At 43.9% G+C, this 17753-nt stretch overlaps 1 protein-coding gene across 5 annotated transcripts in view; it reads left to right on the top strand.

The window, feature by feature from the left end:
- larp4aa (La ribonucleoprotein 4Aa) overlaps window positions 1–10418 on the top strand; it is a 30775-nt gene extending 20357 nt beyond the window's left edge. For 3 of the 5 annotated variants that reach the window (XM_049754638.2, XM_049754636.2, XM_049754640.2), the window contains 3 exons: window positions 3155–3282; window positions 3363–3573; window positions 8473–10418. In XM_049754638.2, coding sequence (XP_049610595.1) covers window positions 3155–3282; window positions 3363–3573; window positions 8473–8862 — 729 coding nt within the window. In that variant the 3' untranslated portion in view covers window positions 8863–10418. The remainder of the gene's footprint in view (window positions 1–3154; window positions 3283–3362; window positions 3574–8472) is intronic. The other 2 variants (XM_049754639.2, XM_049754637.2) reach the window with 1 other exon arrangement.
- The last annotated feature ends 7335 nt before the right edge of the window (window positions 10419–17753 follow it).

Raw genomic sequence — 17753 nt, 5'->3', positions numbered from 1 at the left:
GCGTGCGCGAGCTCGCCGGCCGCTGGAAGTCGAATGAGGCTCCGCGATCTCCTCTGCGGTGCTTATAAACAGCCGATCCGCTCGGCTGGAGCTATTTCCGGCCACTGCGCATGCGCCCGGCCTCCCGGAATTTGAACACATTTCGTCAATAAATTTCGCATATTTCTGATTGAATTTTGAAGTTTAATATAATGCAACAATTGAGCTCGACTTATACAAAGGATATATCATAAAATCGTAAATTTCCGTCGAATTTTAGGGGGTCGACTTATACACCGAGTCGACTTATACACCGGCAAATACGGTAGCTATACAGCATTTCCTGCATCTTAAATTTAAATATTGCTAATGTTCACGTTGTTAAATTAATTGTAGAAGTCAAAATTGTGACCACAATTATTCATTACCATATTTTCCGCACCATAAGGCGCATCAGATTTAAAGGCACAGACTCAATTCTGCAGGCTTTTCTGTACTTAATCCACACATAGGATGCACCTCATTATAAGGCGCATGCATGCCAGGATTATCGTTTTTTAAAAAAAATAAAAAACATCACAGGAGCAAAGCAGTGAGTTCAGTTGTACTTTATTCTATTTTTTTTTTTTTGGTGTTTTTTTTTGTTTGTTTGTTTCGAACATTTAAAGAAATACAAGAAAAGAAAGTAAACAATACTGAAAATAATAACTCCATAGTACAATAGAGAAGAAAGAAAAGAAAAAAACAACATTGCGTTATAAATTTTCACTTTATCATAAAAATCTTATTTGTTCAAAAGGGAGTAGAAGGAAGCCTAGGCTTATCTAGCTCTACCCCTTGTAACCACGTTTGCTTGATTCCGTCAAGATTTGTCCATTTTCAGATATGTTAAAGATATACATATATATATATATATATACATATGCATATACATATACACATATAGATATTATACATACACACACTTATACATACATACACCTCCTTAGATAAATACAAAAGCAGTTTAAACACCTCACAGCATGCTACGGTATCCCATCAGTATTTTGCCTTTATACATTTTTCTAAACTGAGGTAAAGAACTACAATTCTTTAGTTCGTCAGTGCTGGCGTTCCATAATTCCACACCTTTAGCTGTTATACAATGCAACTTTAAAGTTGTTCTCACCAAATCTCTTTTAAACATAAGGGTTCCTCTTAAATAATAGGTACTTTCCCTCCACTCAAACAACCTCTGGATACTGTTTGGTAATTGATTATTTTTTATTTTGTACATGAGTTGGATGGTTTTAAAATCGACTAGATCATTATATTTCAGTGCATTCAGTTTTACAAAAAGAGGGTTAGATGGTTCTCTGTAATCAACATTATTTACAAGTCATATAGCTTTTTTTTGTAGAATGTAGATTGGATCTGTGTTTGTTTTGTATGTGTTGCCCCACACCTCCACACAGTACATAATGTATGGGTATGAAGGAGCAGTACAAGGAATATAATGATGTTTGGTTTATAAGATCTTTTACTTTATACAATACTGCCAGTGATTTTGAGATCTTTGATTTGATATACGTATATATGTGGTTTCCAACTTAATTTTTTATCTATTAGCACTCCAAGAAATTTTACTTCATTCACTCTTTCTATTTCTATATTATTTATTGTAAGAATTTTGTCTGTGTTTGTCGGACGGTTTCCAAATATAATATACCTTGTTTTACTTAAATTCAATGTAAGTTTATTTGTGTCAAACCAACTCTGTAATTTTTCCATTTCAATACCCACAATATCCAGTAGTTGGTCCAGGTCGTCCCCACTACAGAGCAGATTCGTGTCATCTGCAAAAACTACGGCCTTGAGTAATCTGGAGACCTTGCACATATCATTAAAATACAAAATAAATAACAAGGGGCCTAATATTGAGCCCTGAGGAACCCCACACTTTACCTGCTTTAGCTTTGATTTGAAGTCCATTAATTGCACATATTGATTCCTGTTTGATAAATAACTGTTTAACCAAGTGAGTGGCATACCTTGTATGCCATATCTCTCAAGTTTTGTTAACAGTATTTTATAATTTACAGTATCAAAAGCTTTCTTAAGATCTAAGAAGACACTTACAGCATATCGTTTATTTTCAATAGCTGTTGTTATTTCAGCTACGAAATCTAACAAAGCCATTGTGGTGGTTCTATTTTTTTTGTTTGTTTTAAATTATTTTAATTATTTAATTATTTAATCATATACTGTATTGTACTCACATTGTTAATCGATATTAATACGCAAATCCATCAAAGTCCTCATCTTCTGTATCCAAATTAAACAGCTGGGGAAGTTCGCCATTAAACATGACTGGTTTCATCTTGTCATTGTTTCGTCGATGTCACGTTACTTTTCGGCAATGATCCCAGCTTTCCAGAAAGCTCGAGTTGTGCCTTGTAAGGATGTCTCTTTGTCAATGCCATTTTAGAGGGTCCTAATGCTTTTTGCTTTGCACAAACGATAGTATTTATTTATCAATCGAGGCGGAGGCTCACATTACATACAGTCCTCTGATTGGTTTACTGCCCCAATCTACGGAAAACATAACGTCCTCTAATTGGTTCATCGTGTCTACGTAGTACGCCTGTATATTACGTCTGCGTGGCAAAACAACTTTACAGATTTTGAAATACGGTCCACAGAAAAGGCGCACCTTATTAAAATGTGCATCTTCGTTCTTTGAGAAAATTGAAGGCTTTTAAGTGCGCCTTATGGTGCGGAAAATACTGTAATTGTGCACTCTCCTTTTCCGCCTCGCTCTGTGCCTAGTGTTTGTGGCATCCAACTGCTTCCGTCTTCTAGCAGAAGTCAAGGCCTGTGTGGACAAAGAGACCAGTTAAGGGAATAAAGTAATTTTTCGACATTCATGGATAGCAGCCCCCTGCCCTACCAACAATTTCACACATTGCCAAACGTAAATATTGTTTTAAAGGAAATAGGCAAAAGGAACACACGACTTAATTCATCTTTGTGTTGGCTGTGCTGAATACTTTTTATTGTGATGTCATGAAGTGTTCAAAAGCCCTAGGAACATTTTATTCACCAACAAATTGCATAATCTTTGTGGCATTCAAACTTCAAGGTACCACTTCATATAGTAATGACCTTTATAACATGCATATTTTGTCATTTAAAGATGGAAACGGAAAATAAAGAAAGCAGTGCAAGTACAAGTGCAGTCACTGTAGATGGTTTGACATGCTCAAGTCCGAGCCAGATTGCTGCAAAGTCTGTCACACAACCACCTGCACCACTGGCCTCAAGGTAAGTAACAGTGTGGCAGAGTAAGTCCACACTTAACATTGCTGGAGGTGTGAGACGTTTTGATTTGGCCATAACATCAGGAGTCGGGAGAAGAACGTGGACCAGCCAGCGGCGGTGGTTTCCAAAGCGATTGCTAGCGTGCCTACTGAAACCGCCGTCATCCCTGCCTCCTCCACGCAAGCTGTGCACAGCTGGAGGCCTCCTGCGTCGCCTTCTGCCTCGGCCTCCACCCCACTGATGCCTGCCACGCCACCACCTCTTCCTGCTGCTGTTCCTGCGCCTCCTCAGGTGGTGAGGAACTGCCGACTTTTACTGTCATAGTTACAGCAACAAATTTCAAGCTACAAACGGACCTCTTGAGTATTAGAGATCATCATTTTTCTGCAAATTTAAGGCCAATGTGGCATAAACCTTGCATTATATGGTGGTCAGAACACCCTAGGTCACAGTTTGATGATCAACACTTTATATCATTGGATTTGCGGATTTGGATTTCACCACCTGTTGATGTGTTGGCTCCAATGGTGGAGAGAAATGCCGGTTTGACGTGGCAGACCAAAACTTGGCGGTTTGCTGGGAACTTCTGACAGAATCCCCTGTCAGAAAGAGCTTCAACTCCCACCTCAGACAGAACTTTGCTCACGTCCCGAGGGAGACATAGAGTATGATCGGACCATTGTCAAGGTGTCCGATCAGAGCTGTGGCCGTAAGATGGTCGGTGCCTTTCGTGGCGGCAACATTTGAACCTGCGGGTCGACACCGAGGTTAAGGGATGCCGTCTAGCTGAAGAAAGAGTCCTATTAGGCTTCTTGGCCTGTGGTACTCCAGAGCAGTGTTTCCCAACCTTCATTCACGGCACATCTTTTCATTGGAAAAAATCTCAAGGCACACCACCAAAATCTGTTAAGTGTTACACCAGCTTCTATATTAAAATCAGTTATATTACCGTAATTTTTGGACTAAAAGTCACTCTGGAATATAGGTCGCATTAGCCATAAAATGCACAATAACGTGAAAAAAAAACATATATAAGTCGCTCCGGAGCATAAGTCGCATTTTGGGGGGAAATTTATTTGACAAAATCCAACACCAAGAACAGACATGAACGAGCAACAACAGGCTAAACAATAGGTATGCCAACGTGACCTAAACGCAAACAAAGAGCTGAGAACGGGCCTGACGTAACATTCAGAGTTATTAAAAAAACTATTACATAAATAACACGTTTATAAAACCATCTGTGTCACTCCAATTCATTAAATCCATCGATCGTCCTTTGTTAACAATGGGTGCGCGCCGCTGACGGCGCTTGCACTTCAAAATATTACACAGGCCCATATAACGATATATAAATTAGATATCAAATAACTATTATATAAGCAATAATATTATCAAACCATCTGTGCACTCTAAATCATTAAATCCATAGATCAAATTCCTCATCCTTTGTCAACAACGCCGCGCGTGCGCCCTGACGTCACCGTCGTCGTTATTCCACAGATCTAGTATATAACTATATTGTAGCGTTAACAAAGTACAAGGAAAGACGTGGGTTTGGTAAACGGCTCTTTATTTAACAAAACAAACTTCCAAGCGCGTGGCGGCGTGGACTTCCAGCCACGGAGGTGGAAGAGAGATCCATAGAATAGGACTGGGCGTGCGTAAAAACCATGACCGAGCCCCATCCACCGTCCCTGGACAGCCACCCGGCCGAGCGCCGGTCCCCAACTTCTATCCACGGAGGTGAAAGAGAGCTCCGTAGAGTAGGACAGGGCGTGCGTAAAAGCCATAATAGTTTTTCAAACCTTCTGTGTCACTCCAAATCCTTAAGTCCTTCAAACTCTTCGTCCTCCGTGTCACTTAGAAACAAAGCCGCTAATGATGCTGGTAGTACGTGGGGCCCTTCGTCATCTTCGTCATTCCGTGATCAATCTTTGTCCTTTTTGTAAACAACCGCCACGCCGCGTTGCGCTGCTGACATCACTTGAAATTCAAATTACAGTAATCCCTTGCTACATCGTGGTTCGTTTAACGCGGTTTCCCCCCTTTTTTTTTTTTTTTTTTTTTTTTTGAACATTTTTGAAAAAAAAAACATACAAGTCGCTTCTTATTATAAGTCGCCCCCCCCACCCAAACTATGAAACAAACCGCGACTTATAGTCCGAAAATTACGGTACATCGAAAGACGTAAAGTCCTATTCCTATATATGTATGAAGAGTTGAATAATTGAATAAAAATAAATACTAAATATACGCACTGATAAAAATACGCACTGGCTTGCACGTCCGCCTCACAGTTGGGAGGGTGCGGGTTCGATTCCATCTCCGGCCCTCCCTGTGTGGAGTTTGCATGTTCTCCCCGTGTCCGCGTGGGTTTTCTCCGGACACTCCACATAAAAAAAAAAAACATGTTTGGTAGGCCGATTGAGCACTAGGTGTGAGTGCGAGTGCGGATGGTTGTTCGTCTCTGTGTGCCCTGCGAACCAGTTTAAGGTGTCCCCCGCCTACTGCCCGATGATGGCTGGGATAGGCTCCAGTACGCCCGCAACCCCCGTGGGGACAAAGCGGTACAGAAAATGGATGGATGGATGGATGAATGGCTGGATAAACTAAATATTCTTTTAATTGTATTTCTTTTTTTAAATAAAAGTGAGTTTTTTAAAAATGTTATAGACAGTGTAAGGAATAAACTATTGAAAGTGATTGTGATTAAAATCCAAAAGAATCAACATGACTTTGTTTACTGTTTTAGACTAGCGCTATAAATATTACGACAATAAGAACAATGTCACTTCTAAAGATGCTCTGCTGTTCTGACAGCAGCTGAGTGGCTATCACAGTCAAGGTGTCTCGACTTAACTGTGTATTTTATGTTGGTGAAAAATTAACAATCCAGGTTCTCTGGTTGAACTGCATGCTCTGATTTCCATCGGACTACAAACGCACCACAACCGTCATAGTGTCTGTCACTGTTAGCAAAAGCACACAGCAACACACACATAAATGGAATATTTACCGATGCAATACAATCAGACCGACACAACATGAAATCTCAAGATTCTCCGATTCTCCACGCATGCAAGATTAGCAAGTAGCTGACCAGGCCTTGCGCGAACTGACCAGTGGTTTGGCAATCCTGTTTACAATGCGCTCCATAATTAATATTGGACAATCTCACGGCACAGCTGAACATCTCTCACGGCACACCAGTGTGCCGCGGCACAGTGGTTGGGAAACACTGCTCCAGAGGGAGCTGACAGGTACCGGATGGCCAAATGAAACGCGGCTTTGGTGGTTGCTGAAGCAAAAACCCGGGCATGGGAGGAGTTCGGGGAGGCCATGGAAAAACGACTTCTGGACGGCTTAGAAGAAATTCTGGTCCACCATCCGACGTCTCGGGTGGGGGTGCAGTGCACTGTTTACGCAATTATTGAAATTGGGTGCTGCTGACCTCAACTCGGGACGTTGCGAATTGGTGGAGCAACAACTTTGAAGACTTTCTCAATTCCACTGACACACCTTCCATTAAGGAAGCAGAGCCTGGAGACTTAGGTGGACTGTCCTATCTCTGAGGTTGAAGTCACCGACCGAGTTAAAAATCTCCTTGGTGGCAACGCCCCCCTGGTGTGGATGAGATTGTCCCGGAGTTCCTTAGGGCTCTGGATTGGCAGACCAGCATGGTGGTCCCCCACTTTTTAAGAAAGGGGAGCGGTGTTCCATCTACAGAAAAATCACACTCCTCAGCCTCCCTGGTAAGGTGCTGGAGAGGACGGTCCGTCGGGAGGTCGAATCTGAGATTCAGGGGGAATAGTGTGTTTTTTGTCCCTGCCGTGGAACAGTGGACCAGCTCTACACCTTCAGCAGGGTCGGCGAGGGTGCAAGATCCTGAATAGAAACGGCCGAAAGGAGTTTCCGCCTCAGGGTATCTTGGCTTTCCTTTCGAGAGGGTGAGAAGCTCGGTCATCTGAGTGGGACTCAGTCCAGACACTGTTCCTCCTGTTGTGAGGAGCCAGGTAATGTGGCTCAGGCAGCATCTGATTGGGGATGCCGCTTAGATTCCTCCTTGGTGAGGCGCTTTGGGCATGCCCCACCGATAGGGGACCCCAGGGAAGACACGCTGGAGAGTAGGGATGCATACCGTGGACCAGTACTTTTTGGTACTGGTACCAAATTGGATTGCCGTGTTTGACTGTTTACATGGAGCGGCTAATGCTAACGCAAACGCCGCATCTTCAACGAATCCTTCCAGCTCTTTTGACCATCCTTTGGCAACAAGTCATAGTAGGCTTGCAATGTTTGTTATTGTTAACTCCGCTAATAACATCTGGCCGTTAATGTTATATTGCTTTCTTTTTCAGTAAAGCCACCACAGTCATCCGCACACAAGAACCCCCATTCACTCTCGCTAAAAGAGGGAAAATAAAGATGACTAGTTGCAGTCTGTTGAAGCTTTACATGAACAGTTGAAGCAGTACATAAACCATTCATTTTAAATGTTCAGTATCACTGTCACGGCTACTGATACTGCAAAGCTTGTTGCCTTGTTGAAAGCTTACATTGAAGGTACATGATGTAGCTCGTGTTATTCCCCCTTGCAGCAATAAAGTAGTTATAAATTAATATTTTTCATCTTCTTGTTCACATCCTTACTTCAATCAATTTACATACGAACATTGATGAGTAGTGATAAATATTGGCATCGATAAGGAGTAATGGTATTGACATCGCTAAATTCCTAATGATATACAGCCCTCCTTACTTGAGAGACTTGTCTCCTGGCTGGCCTGGTTGGGAATGCCTTATTATCCCTCAAGAAGAGCTGGAAGAATTCACCAGGGAGAAGGAAGTTTGGGTTTCCCTGCTAAAGCTGCCCCGTGACTTAACTCCAGATAAGCGGTAGAAGATGCATGATAATATAGTGATATTTATTAATATATACCATATGATTTGAGGGTTATTGGGGTGGATTTCTTTTCTCTGAAACGTTATAGCTATAAATTGCAAGGCAAGGTAAAATCCATATTGAGCAAGCTTTTATCGGTCAAACAAGAAACAAAAACATCTCAAAAACCTGATGTTCTACTAAAAAACAGACATTTTTAAAAAATTTAAAAATAAGTTAAGGCACACACACAAAGCTGTTGACCAAAGTCATGATGACCAATGTCATGTTCCCTTCCCCTTCTTTAGGAGCCCCGCAAGCTCAGCTATGCTGAGGTGTGCCAACGGCCTCCCAAAGATCTCCCACCCACCGCCCCGGCCCCCTGCGGCTTGGCGGCGGGGCAACCTTTGCGCGAGTTGCGCGTGAACAAGTCGGAGGAACCCGGCTCCAGCGGCACTCCTGGGGACAAGCCAGAGCGAGGTTATGACCGAGAGGCGGCCCGTGAATGCAAAGACGGGCGGCCCACACGCGAGCGGGACTCCAAAGGTCACTACCGCAGCAACGTGCCCCGAGGCAACGGCCCTGGCCTCAAGTTCCGAGAGCAGAGGCGACCTACTCTTGCCCGACGCCACTCTCCGCAGGGTACTTACAGGCACGCGGGCAAAGAGCAGAATATCCCACCAGTATCGCCAAAGTAAAAGAAAAGAAAACTCTATGAAAAAGATGTATGAAAATCTACATGCATATATGTCTAATTATATAAAATGATTAACATAAAAGCAACAACGTTATGGTAGCTACCTTTCCCTGGATTTTTTCCACACGGCAGCACATCAAAGACTTGTGGGCAAAATGACAGCTGGTGACGAGTGATTTAAAAAGGCTTTTTATGGCGTTGTGCTCAAATGAATTGACTTTCCATGGAGGTGCTCTCATTTGTGCTCGCCTTGGGAGAGGTAGGATGCTGGCACTCTCTACGTGGCCCTCTACCACCTTATGATTTCAAGAACAATATGCACTAAAGAGAAAAACATGCATATGTCATGTACATATACAGATATAACGAACACACATTGAGCTGTGCTTTGGTTTGCAAGTATGACTGAAAGGGTTGACTGTTTCTGTATTGATTGTTCAAACAAAATGATTGATGTGTTTTATGAGAGGCAAAGAATCCGACTGGAAGCTTGTCGGATCCCAATTCACGATTGGCTTCGGAGTTGCAGCGGGCAAATATAAGAAGATAATGAGTTTAAGTTTTGCCTGACATGTTCCTCAGTTTCTGCAATGCTTTCTATCTTAATGTTTTGGATTCACAACATTGATAATCAAGGAGGATCTCCGTTTACATTTTTGTTTAGCAGGGACGATACAAGACCATTGGCGGTTGCGGAATGTCTGAATCGTCCTGAAGTACCGCCACGGCGTCAGAGTCCGCAGCGTTCCGTTAGCTGGGCACTCAGCTACTTTTGGATGTAAAGTAATTGTCATTGTTAAGCTGCCTGAGATGGCGGCGCACAGGCATACAGTCCGCCGAATGTCTTTGTTGGGGTTTGACGGATATATTGGCTCAAAAAAAGTTGATTTTTGCAGATGCCATAGTGGTATAGTTGGTTGTGCTGTTAGCTCTTAAAACCCTTCACTAGATGTGTGGGAAATTTCAATAGCAAGTTTGGAAGTTTGACAGCAGGGGAAAACCCGATTGCGCTTTTTAGAGTGAGTCTGCCTTTTTTGAGGGGGAAAAATGGTTACTTTAGAATGTTGAGGTTTGAGCTCACTGTATGTATTGCTTTTTACATATTTATTATTTGCTGCGTGAGGCTTTTCTCCCAATATTGGTAGGCTGGTTTTGTGAAATCGCATTAACTAAACCAACTGGAATCATGCGGCGTTGCATGAACCATTCAACATGCCAGCAGAGAGAAATTTGATGTTTTGGGTGTGGAGGTGCAGTAAATGAATAAGCAATCACTGGAGCTGCCATTTGGGTTTTACCAATGATGTAAATTAAGAAGAAATGCACTAATGTCCAAATACATCTGCTCGTGGAAAATGTGAAATGATTTTTGCGAGCGTTTGCTTGACAGGCAGAAATGACCACCACCCCGTCCTTTTATGTTTGGCTTATTTTATTGATTTTGATTTTGGGTTGGGATTGTCAAAGGAAATATAGATAATTGATCAAACAAGTGTTTGAGACACAATCCTAGAACTGTAAGAATTGTCACCAAAAAATAAATTATTTTGATTTGGCTTTTCCTGTGTCACATTCTTCTTTTCTCTGCTTCAAACATTTGCTTTACAGTAATAGTATTCTATGCGTCCCTACTAGTCTAAACTGCATTCTGATAAGCTATTTGTGGAGTAAGAATTAAGCAGTAATATCTTAATCCGGTCTGTAAGGAGGGTAAATGTGTCTTGATGTATGAAATTTGGCACACTGGTACTTGTTAGGATGCTCTATCCATATTGGATGATTTAAAATGGCCACCCATCAAAGAATAATTTCCCTCTTATTTATCACTGAAAAGTCAGAGTTACAAATAGATTCACTTCTTGAGGAGGAGGGGGGGGCACAATATTACTGACAGTAAAATTTTAAATGTTTTAATTGTGACTATGAAATGTATATCAGCTGCAAATGAAACAATGAGGTCAATATGCATACAGATTTGAGATATTTGAGACAATATACAGCAGTGATCATCAACAAGATCATAGACCAAGTCTGACCCACCGAACCACACAATCCGGCTCCTGACTAGATTCTATAATACTGAGAATCAAAGACAAAAGGCTGATTTAAAGGCTAAAACATATATATATATACATATATATATATATATATATATATATATATTTTTTTTTTCATGTTTTGTAATGAAATGGAAAAAATAATAAATTTAAAAAGTGTATATATATATATATATATATATCGCCCATTTGAGATGGGCGAGATATATCGACACTATCGGCCAAGCAACTAGTAGCTCAATGTTCCAATATCCATAAACGGCACCTGCTATCACAGCTCGAGATTGATGAGATACAACACAAATGCCATAGCAAAGGTCAACCAGAGCACCAGGTCAGAGACGAGTTAAATCCATGTACAAGTCCAGAGGTTGGGTACGAAACCCCAATAAGCACAATCAAGCTGAACGAGGCAGCAACTGACCTGAAGAACAAGATCACGGTGAGAATGAATGCTCGGGAACCTAGATACACACTGCAGAGGCTAAGTGAAGTACCCTTAGAAAGTCTCCTAGAAGATGTGAATGCAGCATTGACAACAATTCCTACGGCTACCATCACTGAAACCAATGAGCTGATATACACCTCAGCAGCAGTGATCCTAGAAATGCTTGGCTACAAGAAGAATGACCATATGCGACCACAACAGTGCCCACCATGGAAGAGAAGGCTGGAGGCCAAAATAAAGATAGCACGGAGAGAAGTGAGCCAAATGACAGAGGCCCAGAAAGGTGCAATGAAAAAGCAAGTTCCCAAGAAATACAGCCAGATGCCCATACCTGAAGCACTCGAAACTGCCAAACAAAGACTCCAAGCCTTGGCCAGCCGCCTAAAGAGGTACACAAGAGAGAATGAAGCCAGACGAATAAACAGGTTGTTCACAACACAACCAGCGAAAGTGTACACTCAGTGGCAGGGGAATAATAGCAGAGCAGACCCACCAAGGCTGGAAACTGAACAGTACTGGAAGGATATATGGGAGCGGGAGGCATCACATAAGAAGGATGCACAGTGGCTGGTGGCTCTGAGAAAGGACCACAGCAAGCTCCCTGAACAGAACCCAGTAACCATCACAGTGGCAGACATCCAGAGAAGAGTCTCAGGAATGAAAAACTGGACAGCACCAGGCCCTGACATGATCCACAGCTACTGGCTCAAGAAACTTACAACTCTCCATGAGCGCCTGGCAGCACAAATGAACCAGCTGCTAAGGGATGGGACTCACCCTGAATGGCTAACCCAAGGGCGTACGATCCTGATCCAGAAGGATCCTTCAAAGGGTACAGTCCCATCCAACTACCAGGTGATTGGCCATGGAAGCTGATGTCGGGCATAATATCAGATAAGATCAGCGGGCACATGGATCAATACATGAGCACTGCTCAGAAAGGGATTGGTAAAAATACCAGAGGAGCAAAACATCAACTCCTGGTGGATAGAACAGTCACCCAAGACTGCAGAACCAGACGTACCAACCTGAGCACTGCCTGGATTGATTACAAGAAAGCATATGACTCAATGCCACATACTTGGATCACTGAATGCTTGAGGCTGTACAACATCAATGGGACTCTGAGAACCTTCATCGCCAACTCGATGAAACAGTGGAAAACCACACTTGAAGCCAATGGCAAGTCACTTGCACACGTGACCATCAAATGTAGTATATACCAAGGAGACGCTCTGTCCCCAATGCTGTTCTGTGTAGGACTGAACCCCCTCAGCCAAATAATCAACAAGACGGGCTATGGATACCAACTGGGGCCACCATCAGCCACCTCCTCTACATGGATGACATAAAGCTGTACGCTAAGAACGAGTGGGACATTGACTCCCTGATCCACACTACCAGGATCTACAGCTCTGACATCGGAATGTCATTCGGACTTGAGAAATGTGGCCGCATGGTGACTAAAAGAGGAAAGGTAATCCACACAGAGGGGGTCTCACTCCCAGAAGGAACAATAGCAGACATTGAGGACAGCTACAAATACCTTGGAATTCTACAGGCAAATGGCAACCTTGACGAGGAAACAAGGAAAGCAGCCACAGACAAATACCTCCATCGAGTAAGGCAAGTCCTAAGAAGTCAGCTCAATGGCAAGAACAAGTCCCTAGCCATTAACAGCTACGCCCTACCAGTAATCAGATACCCTGCAGGAATCATACGGTGGCCAAAGGAAGATATACAGACCACAGATATCAAGACACGAAAGCTCCTAACCATGCATGGAGGGTTCCATCCCAAGTCCAGCACCCTGAGACTGTACACTAGCCGTAAAGAAGGAGGCCGAGGACTAGCGAGCGTGAGAGCCACTATCCAAGATGAAACATCCAAGATCCATAAGTACATCAGGGATAAGGCCCCAACGGATCACGTGCTCAGTGAATGTCTCAGACAATGGGCATCAAAGGAAGATGAGGTGCTGGAGGGACCATCATGGGAGGACAAGCCCCTACATGGGATGTACCACCGAAACATAGCTGAAGTGGCTGATATCCAGAAATCCTACCAATGGCTAGAAAGAGCTGGTCTGAAGGACAGCACAGAGGCACTGATCCTGGCTGCACAAGAACAGGCCTTGAGCACCAGAGCAATAGAGGCCCAAATCTACCACGCCAGACAAGACCCCAGGTGTAGATTGTGCAAAGAAGGTCCTGAGACAATCCAGCACATAACTGCAGGGTGTAAGATGCAGGCAGGTAAAGCATACATGGAGCGCCATAACCAAGTAGCTGGAATAGTGTACAGGAACATCTGTGCAGAGTATGGACTGGACGTCCCAAGATCCAAGTGGGAAACACCTCCAAAGGTGGTAGAGAATGACCAAGCCAAGATCCTCTGGGACTTCCAGATCCAGACAGACAGAATGGTAATGGCGAACCAACCGGACATTGTGGTGGTGGACAAAGAGCAGAGGAAAGCCGTTGTGGTTGACATAGCCATCCCAAATGGTGGTAACATTAGGAAAAAGGAACATGAGAAACTTGAGAAAGATCAAGGGCTCAGAGAAGAGCTGGAGAAGGCCTGGAGAGTGAAGACTTCAGTGGTACCTGTGGTCATTGGAGCACTAGGGCCAGTAACCCCCAAACTGGAGGAGTGGCTGAAACAGATCCCAGCAAAAACATCTGACATCAGTCCAGAAAAGTGCAGTACTAGAAACAGCAAAGATACTGCGTAGAACCCTCAAGCTCCCAGGCCTCTGGTAGAGGACCCGAGCTTGAAGGGAAAAAGAGACCACCCACGGGGGGTGAGGAAAAGTTTATATATATATATATATATATATATATATATATATATATATATATATATATATATGTGGTGCTGTGTGGTCTGCCATCTATCTATCTATCTATCTATCTATCTATCTATCTATCTATCTATCTATCTATCTATCTATCTATCTATCTATCTATCTATCTATCTATCTATCTATCTATCTATCTATCTATCTATCTATCTATCTATCTATCTATCTATATATGGCAGACTTAAAGGCTAAAACAAAATGCCTTATGTTTTGTAATGAAATAAAGTAATTAAAAAAAAAAAAAAACTTTTCCTCACCCCCCGTGGGTGGTCTCTTTTTCCCTTCAAGCTCGGGTCCTCTACCAGAGGCCTGGGAGCTTGAGGGTTCTACGCAGTATCTTTGCTGTTCCTAGTACTGCACTTTTCTGGACTGAGATGTCAGATGTTTTTCCTGGGATCTGTTTCAGCCACTCCTCCAGTTTGGGGGTTACTGCCCCTAGTGCTCCAATGACCACAGGTACCACTGAAGTCTTAACTCTCCAGGTCTTCTCCAGCTCTTCTCTGAGCCCTTGATATTTCTCAAGTTTCTCATGTTCCTTTTTCCTAATGTTACCATCATTTGGGATGGCTATGTCAACCACAACGGCTTTCCTCTGCTCTTTGTCCACCACCACAATGTCCGGTTGGTTCGCCATTACCATTCTGTCTGTCTGGATCTGGAAGTCCCAGAGGATCTTGGCTTGGTCATTCTCTACCACCTTTGGAGGTGTTTCCCACTTGGATCTTGGGACTTCCAGTCCATACTCTGCACAGATGTTCCTGTACACTATTCCAGCTACTTGGTTATGGCGCTCCATGTATGCTTTACCTGCCAGAATCTTACACCCTGCAGTTATGTGCTGGATTGTCTCAGGACCTTCTTTGCACAATCTACACCTGGGGTCTTGTCTGGTGTGGTAGATTTGGGCCTCTATTGCTCTGGTGCTCAAGGCCTGTTCTTGTGCAGCCAGGATCAGTGCCTCTGTGCTGTCCTTCAGACCAGCTCTTTCTAGCCATTGGTAGGATTTCTGGATATCAGCTACTTCAGCTATGTTTTGGTGGTACATCCCATGTAGGGGCTTGTCCTTCCATGATGGTCCCTCCAGCACCTCATCTTCCTTTGATGCCCATTGTCTGAGACATTCACTGAGCACGTGATCCGTTGGGGCCTTATCCCTGATGTACTTATGGATCTTGGATGTTTCATCTTGGATCGTGGCTCTCACGCTCGCTAGTCCTCGGCCTCCTTCTTTACGGCTAGTGTACAGTCTCAGGGTGCTGGACTTGGGATGGAACCCTCCATGCATGGTTAGGAGCTTCCGTGTCTTGATATCTGTGGTCTGTATATCTTCCTTTGGCCACCGTATGATTCCTGCAGGGTACCTGATTACTGGTAGGGCGTAGCTGTTAATGGCTAGGGACTTGTTCTTGCCATTGAGCTGACTTCTTAGGACTTGCCTTACTCGATGGAGGTATTTGGCTGTGGTTGCTTTCCTTGTTTCCTCGTCAAGGTTGCCATTTGCCTGTGGAATTCCAAGGTATTTGTAGCTGTCCTCAATGTCTGCTATTGTTCCTTCTGGGAGTGAGACCCCCTCTTTGTGGATTACCTTTCCTCTTTTAGTCACCATGCGGCCACATTTCTCAAGTCCGAATGACATTCCGATGTCAGAGCTGTAGATCCTGGTAGTGTGGATCAGGGAGTCAATGTCCCGCTCGTTCTTAGCGTACAGCTTTATGTCATCCATGTAGAGGAGGTGGCTGATGGTGGCCCCATTCCTGAGTTGGTATCCATAGCCCGTCTTGTTGATTATTTGGCTGAGGGGGTTCAGTCCTATACAGAACAGCATTGGGGACAGAGCGTCTCCTTGGTATATACCACATTTGATGGTCACGTGTGCAAGTGGCTTGCCATTGGCTTCAAGTGTGGTTTTCCACTGTTTCATCGAGTTGGCGATGAAGGTTCTCAGAGTCCCATTGATGTTGTACAGCCTCAAGCATTCAGTGATCCAAGTATGTGGCATTGAGTCATATGCTTTCTTGTAATCAATCCAGGCAGTGCTCAGGTTGGTACGTCTAGTTCTGCAGTCTTGGGTGACTGTTCTATCCACCAGGAGTTGATGTTTTGCTCCTCTGGTATTTTTACCAATCCCTTTCTGAGCAGTGCTCATGTATTGATCCATGTGCCTGCTGATCTTATCTGATAGTATGCCCGACATCAGCTTCCATGTTGTAGAGAGGCAGGTGATTGGCCGGTAGTTGGATGGGACTGTACCCTTTGATGGATCCTTCTGGATCAGGATCGTACGCCCTTGGGTTAACCATTCAGGGTGAGTCCCATCCCTTAGCAGCTGGTTCATTTGTGCTGCCAGGCGCTCATGGAGAGTTGTAAGTTTCTTGAGCCAGTAGCTGTGGATCATGTCAGGGCCTGGTGCTGTCCAGTTTTTCATTCCTGAGACTCTTCTCTGGATGTCTGCCACTGTGATGGTTACTGGGTTCTGTTCAGGGAGCTTGCTGTGGTCCTTTCTCAGAGCCACCAGCCACTGTGCATCCTTCTTATGTGATGCCTCCCGCTCCCATATATCCTTCCAGTACTGTTCAGTTTCCAGCCTTGGTGGGTCTGCTCTGCTATTATTCCCCTGCCACTGAGCGTACACTTTCGCTGGTTGTGTTGTGAACAACCTGTTTATTCGTCTGGCTTCATTCTCTCTTGTGTACCTCTTTAGGCGGCTGGCCAAGGCTTGGAGTCTTTGTTTGGCAGTTTCGAGTGCTTCAGGTATGGGCATATGGCTGTATTTCTTGGGAACTTGCTTTTTCATTGCACCTTTCTGGGCCTCTGTCATTTGGCTCACTTCTCTCCGTGCTATCTTGATTTTGGCCTCCAGCCTTCTCTTCCATGGTGGGCACTGTTGTGGTCGCATATGGTCATTCTTCTTGTAGCCAAGCATTTCTAGGATCACTGCTGCTGAGGTGTATATCAGCTCATTGGTTTCAGTGATGGTAGCCGTAGGAATTGTTGTCAATGCTGCATTCACATCTTCTAGGAGACTTTCTGAGGGTACTTCACTTAGCCTCTGCAGTGTGTATCTAGGTTCCCGAGCATTCATTCTCACCGTGATCTTGTTCTTCAGGTCAGTTGCTGCCTCGTTCAGCTTGATTGTGCTTATTGGGGTTTCGTACCCAACCTCTGGGCTTTTACATGGATTTAACTCGTCTCTGACCTGGTGCTCTGGTTGGCCTTCGCTATGGCATTTGTGTTGTATCTCATCAATCTCGAGGTGTGATAGCAGGTGCCGTTTATGGATATTGGAACATTGAGCTACTAGTTGCTTGGCCGATAGTGTTGACTGTGGGTATTGAAGTTGCCATTGTTCCCGCAATTTCCGCATGTAACCCCTCTCGCTCGGGTTGCTGAAGTAGTAGCATTCCAACAGATCCTTATTCTCGCATCTCGCCCATTTGTGTCTTGTTCCAGTAGCCCATTTTTCATCAGGGTGCTCTGGTTCCCCAGCACCTGACGCAGACCTTGTTTGTCCGGGCGACGTCTGA

This window comes from Syngnathus scovelli, chromosome 2, assembly GCF_024217435.2.
Source record: "Syngnathus scovelli strain Florida chromosome 2, RoL_Ssco_1.2, whole genome shotgun sequence".
Lineage (NCBI taxonomy): Eukaryota > Metazoa > Chordata > Actinopteri > Syngnathiformes > Syngnathidae > Syngnathus > Syngnathus scovelli.
Note: the sequence above shows the minus strand (reverse complement) of the source record. Positions and strands in the feature narration are given on the sequence as shown.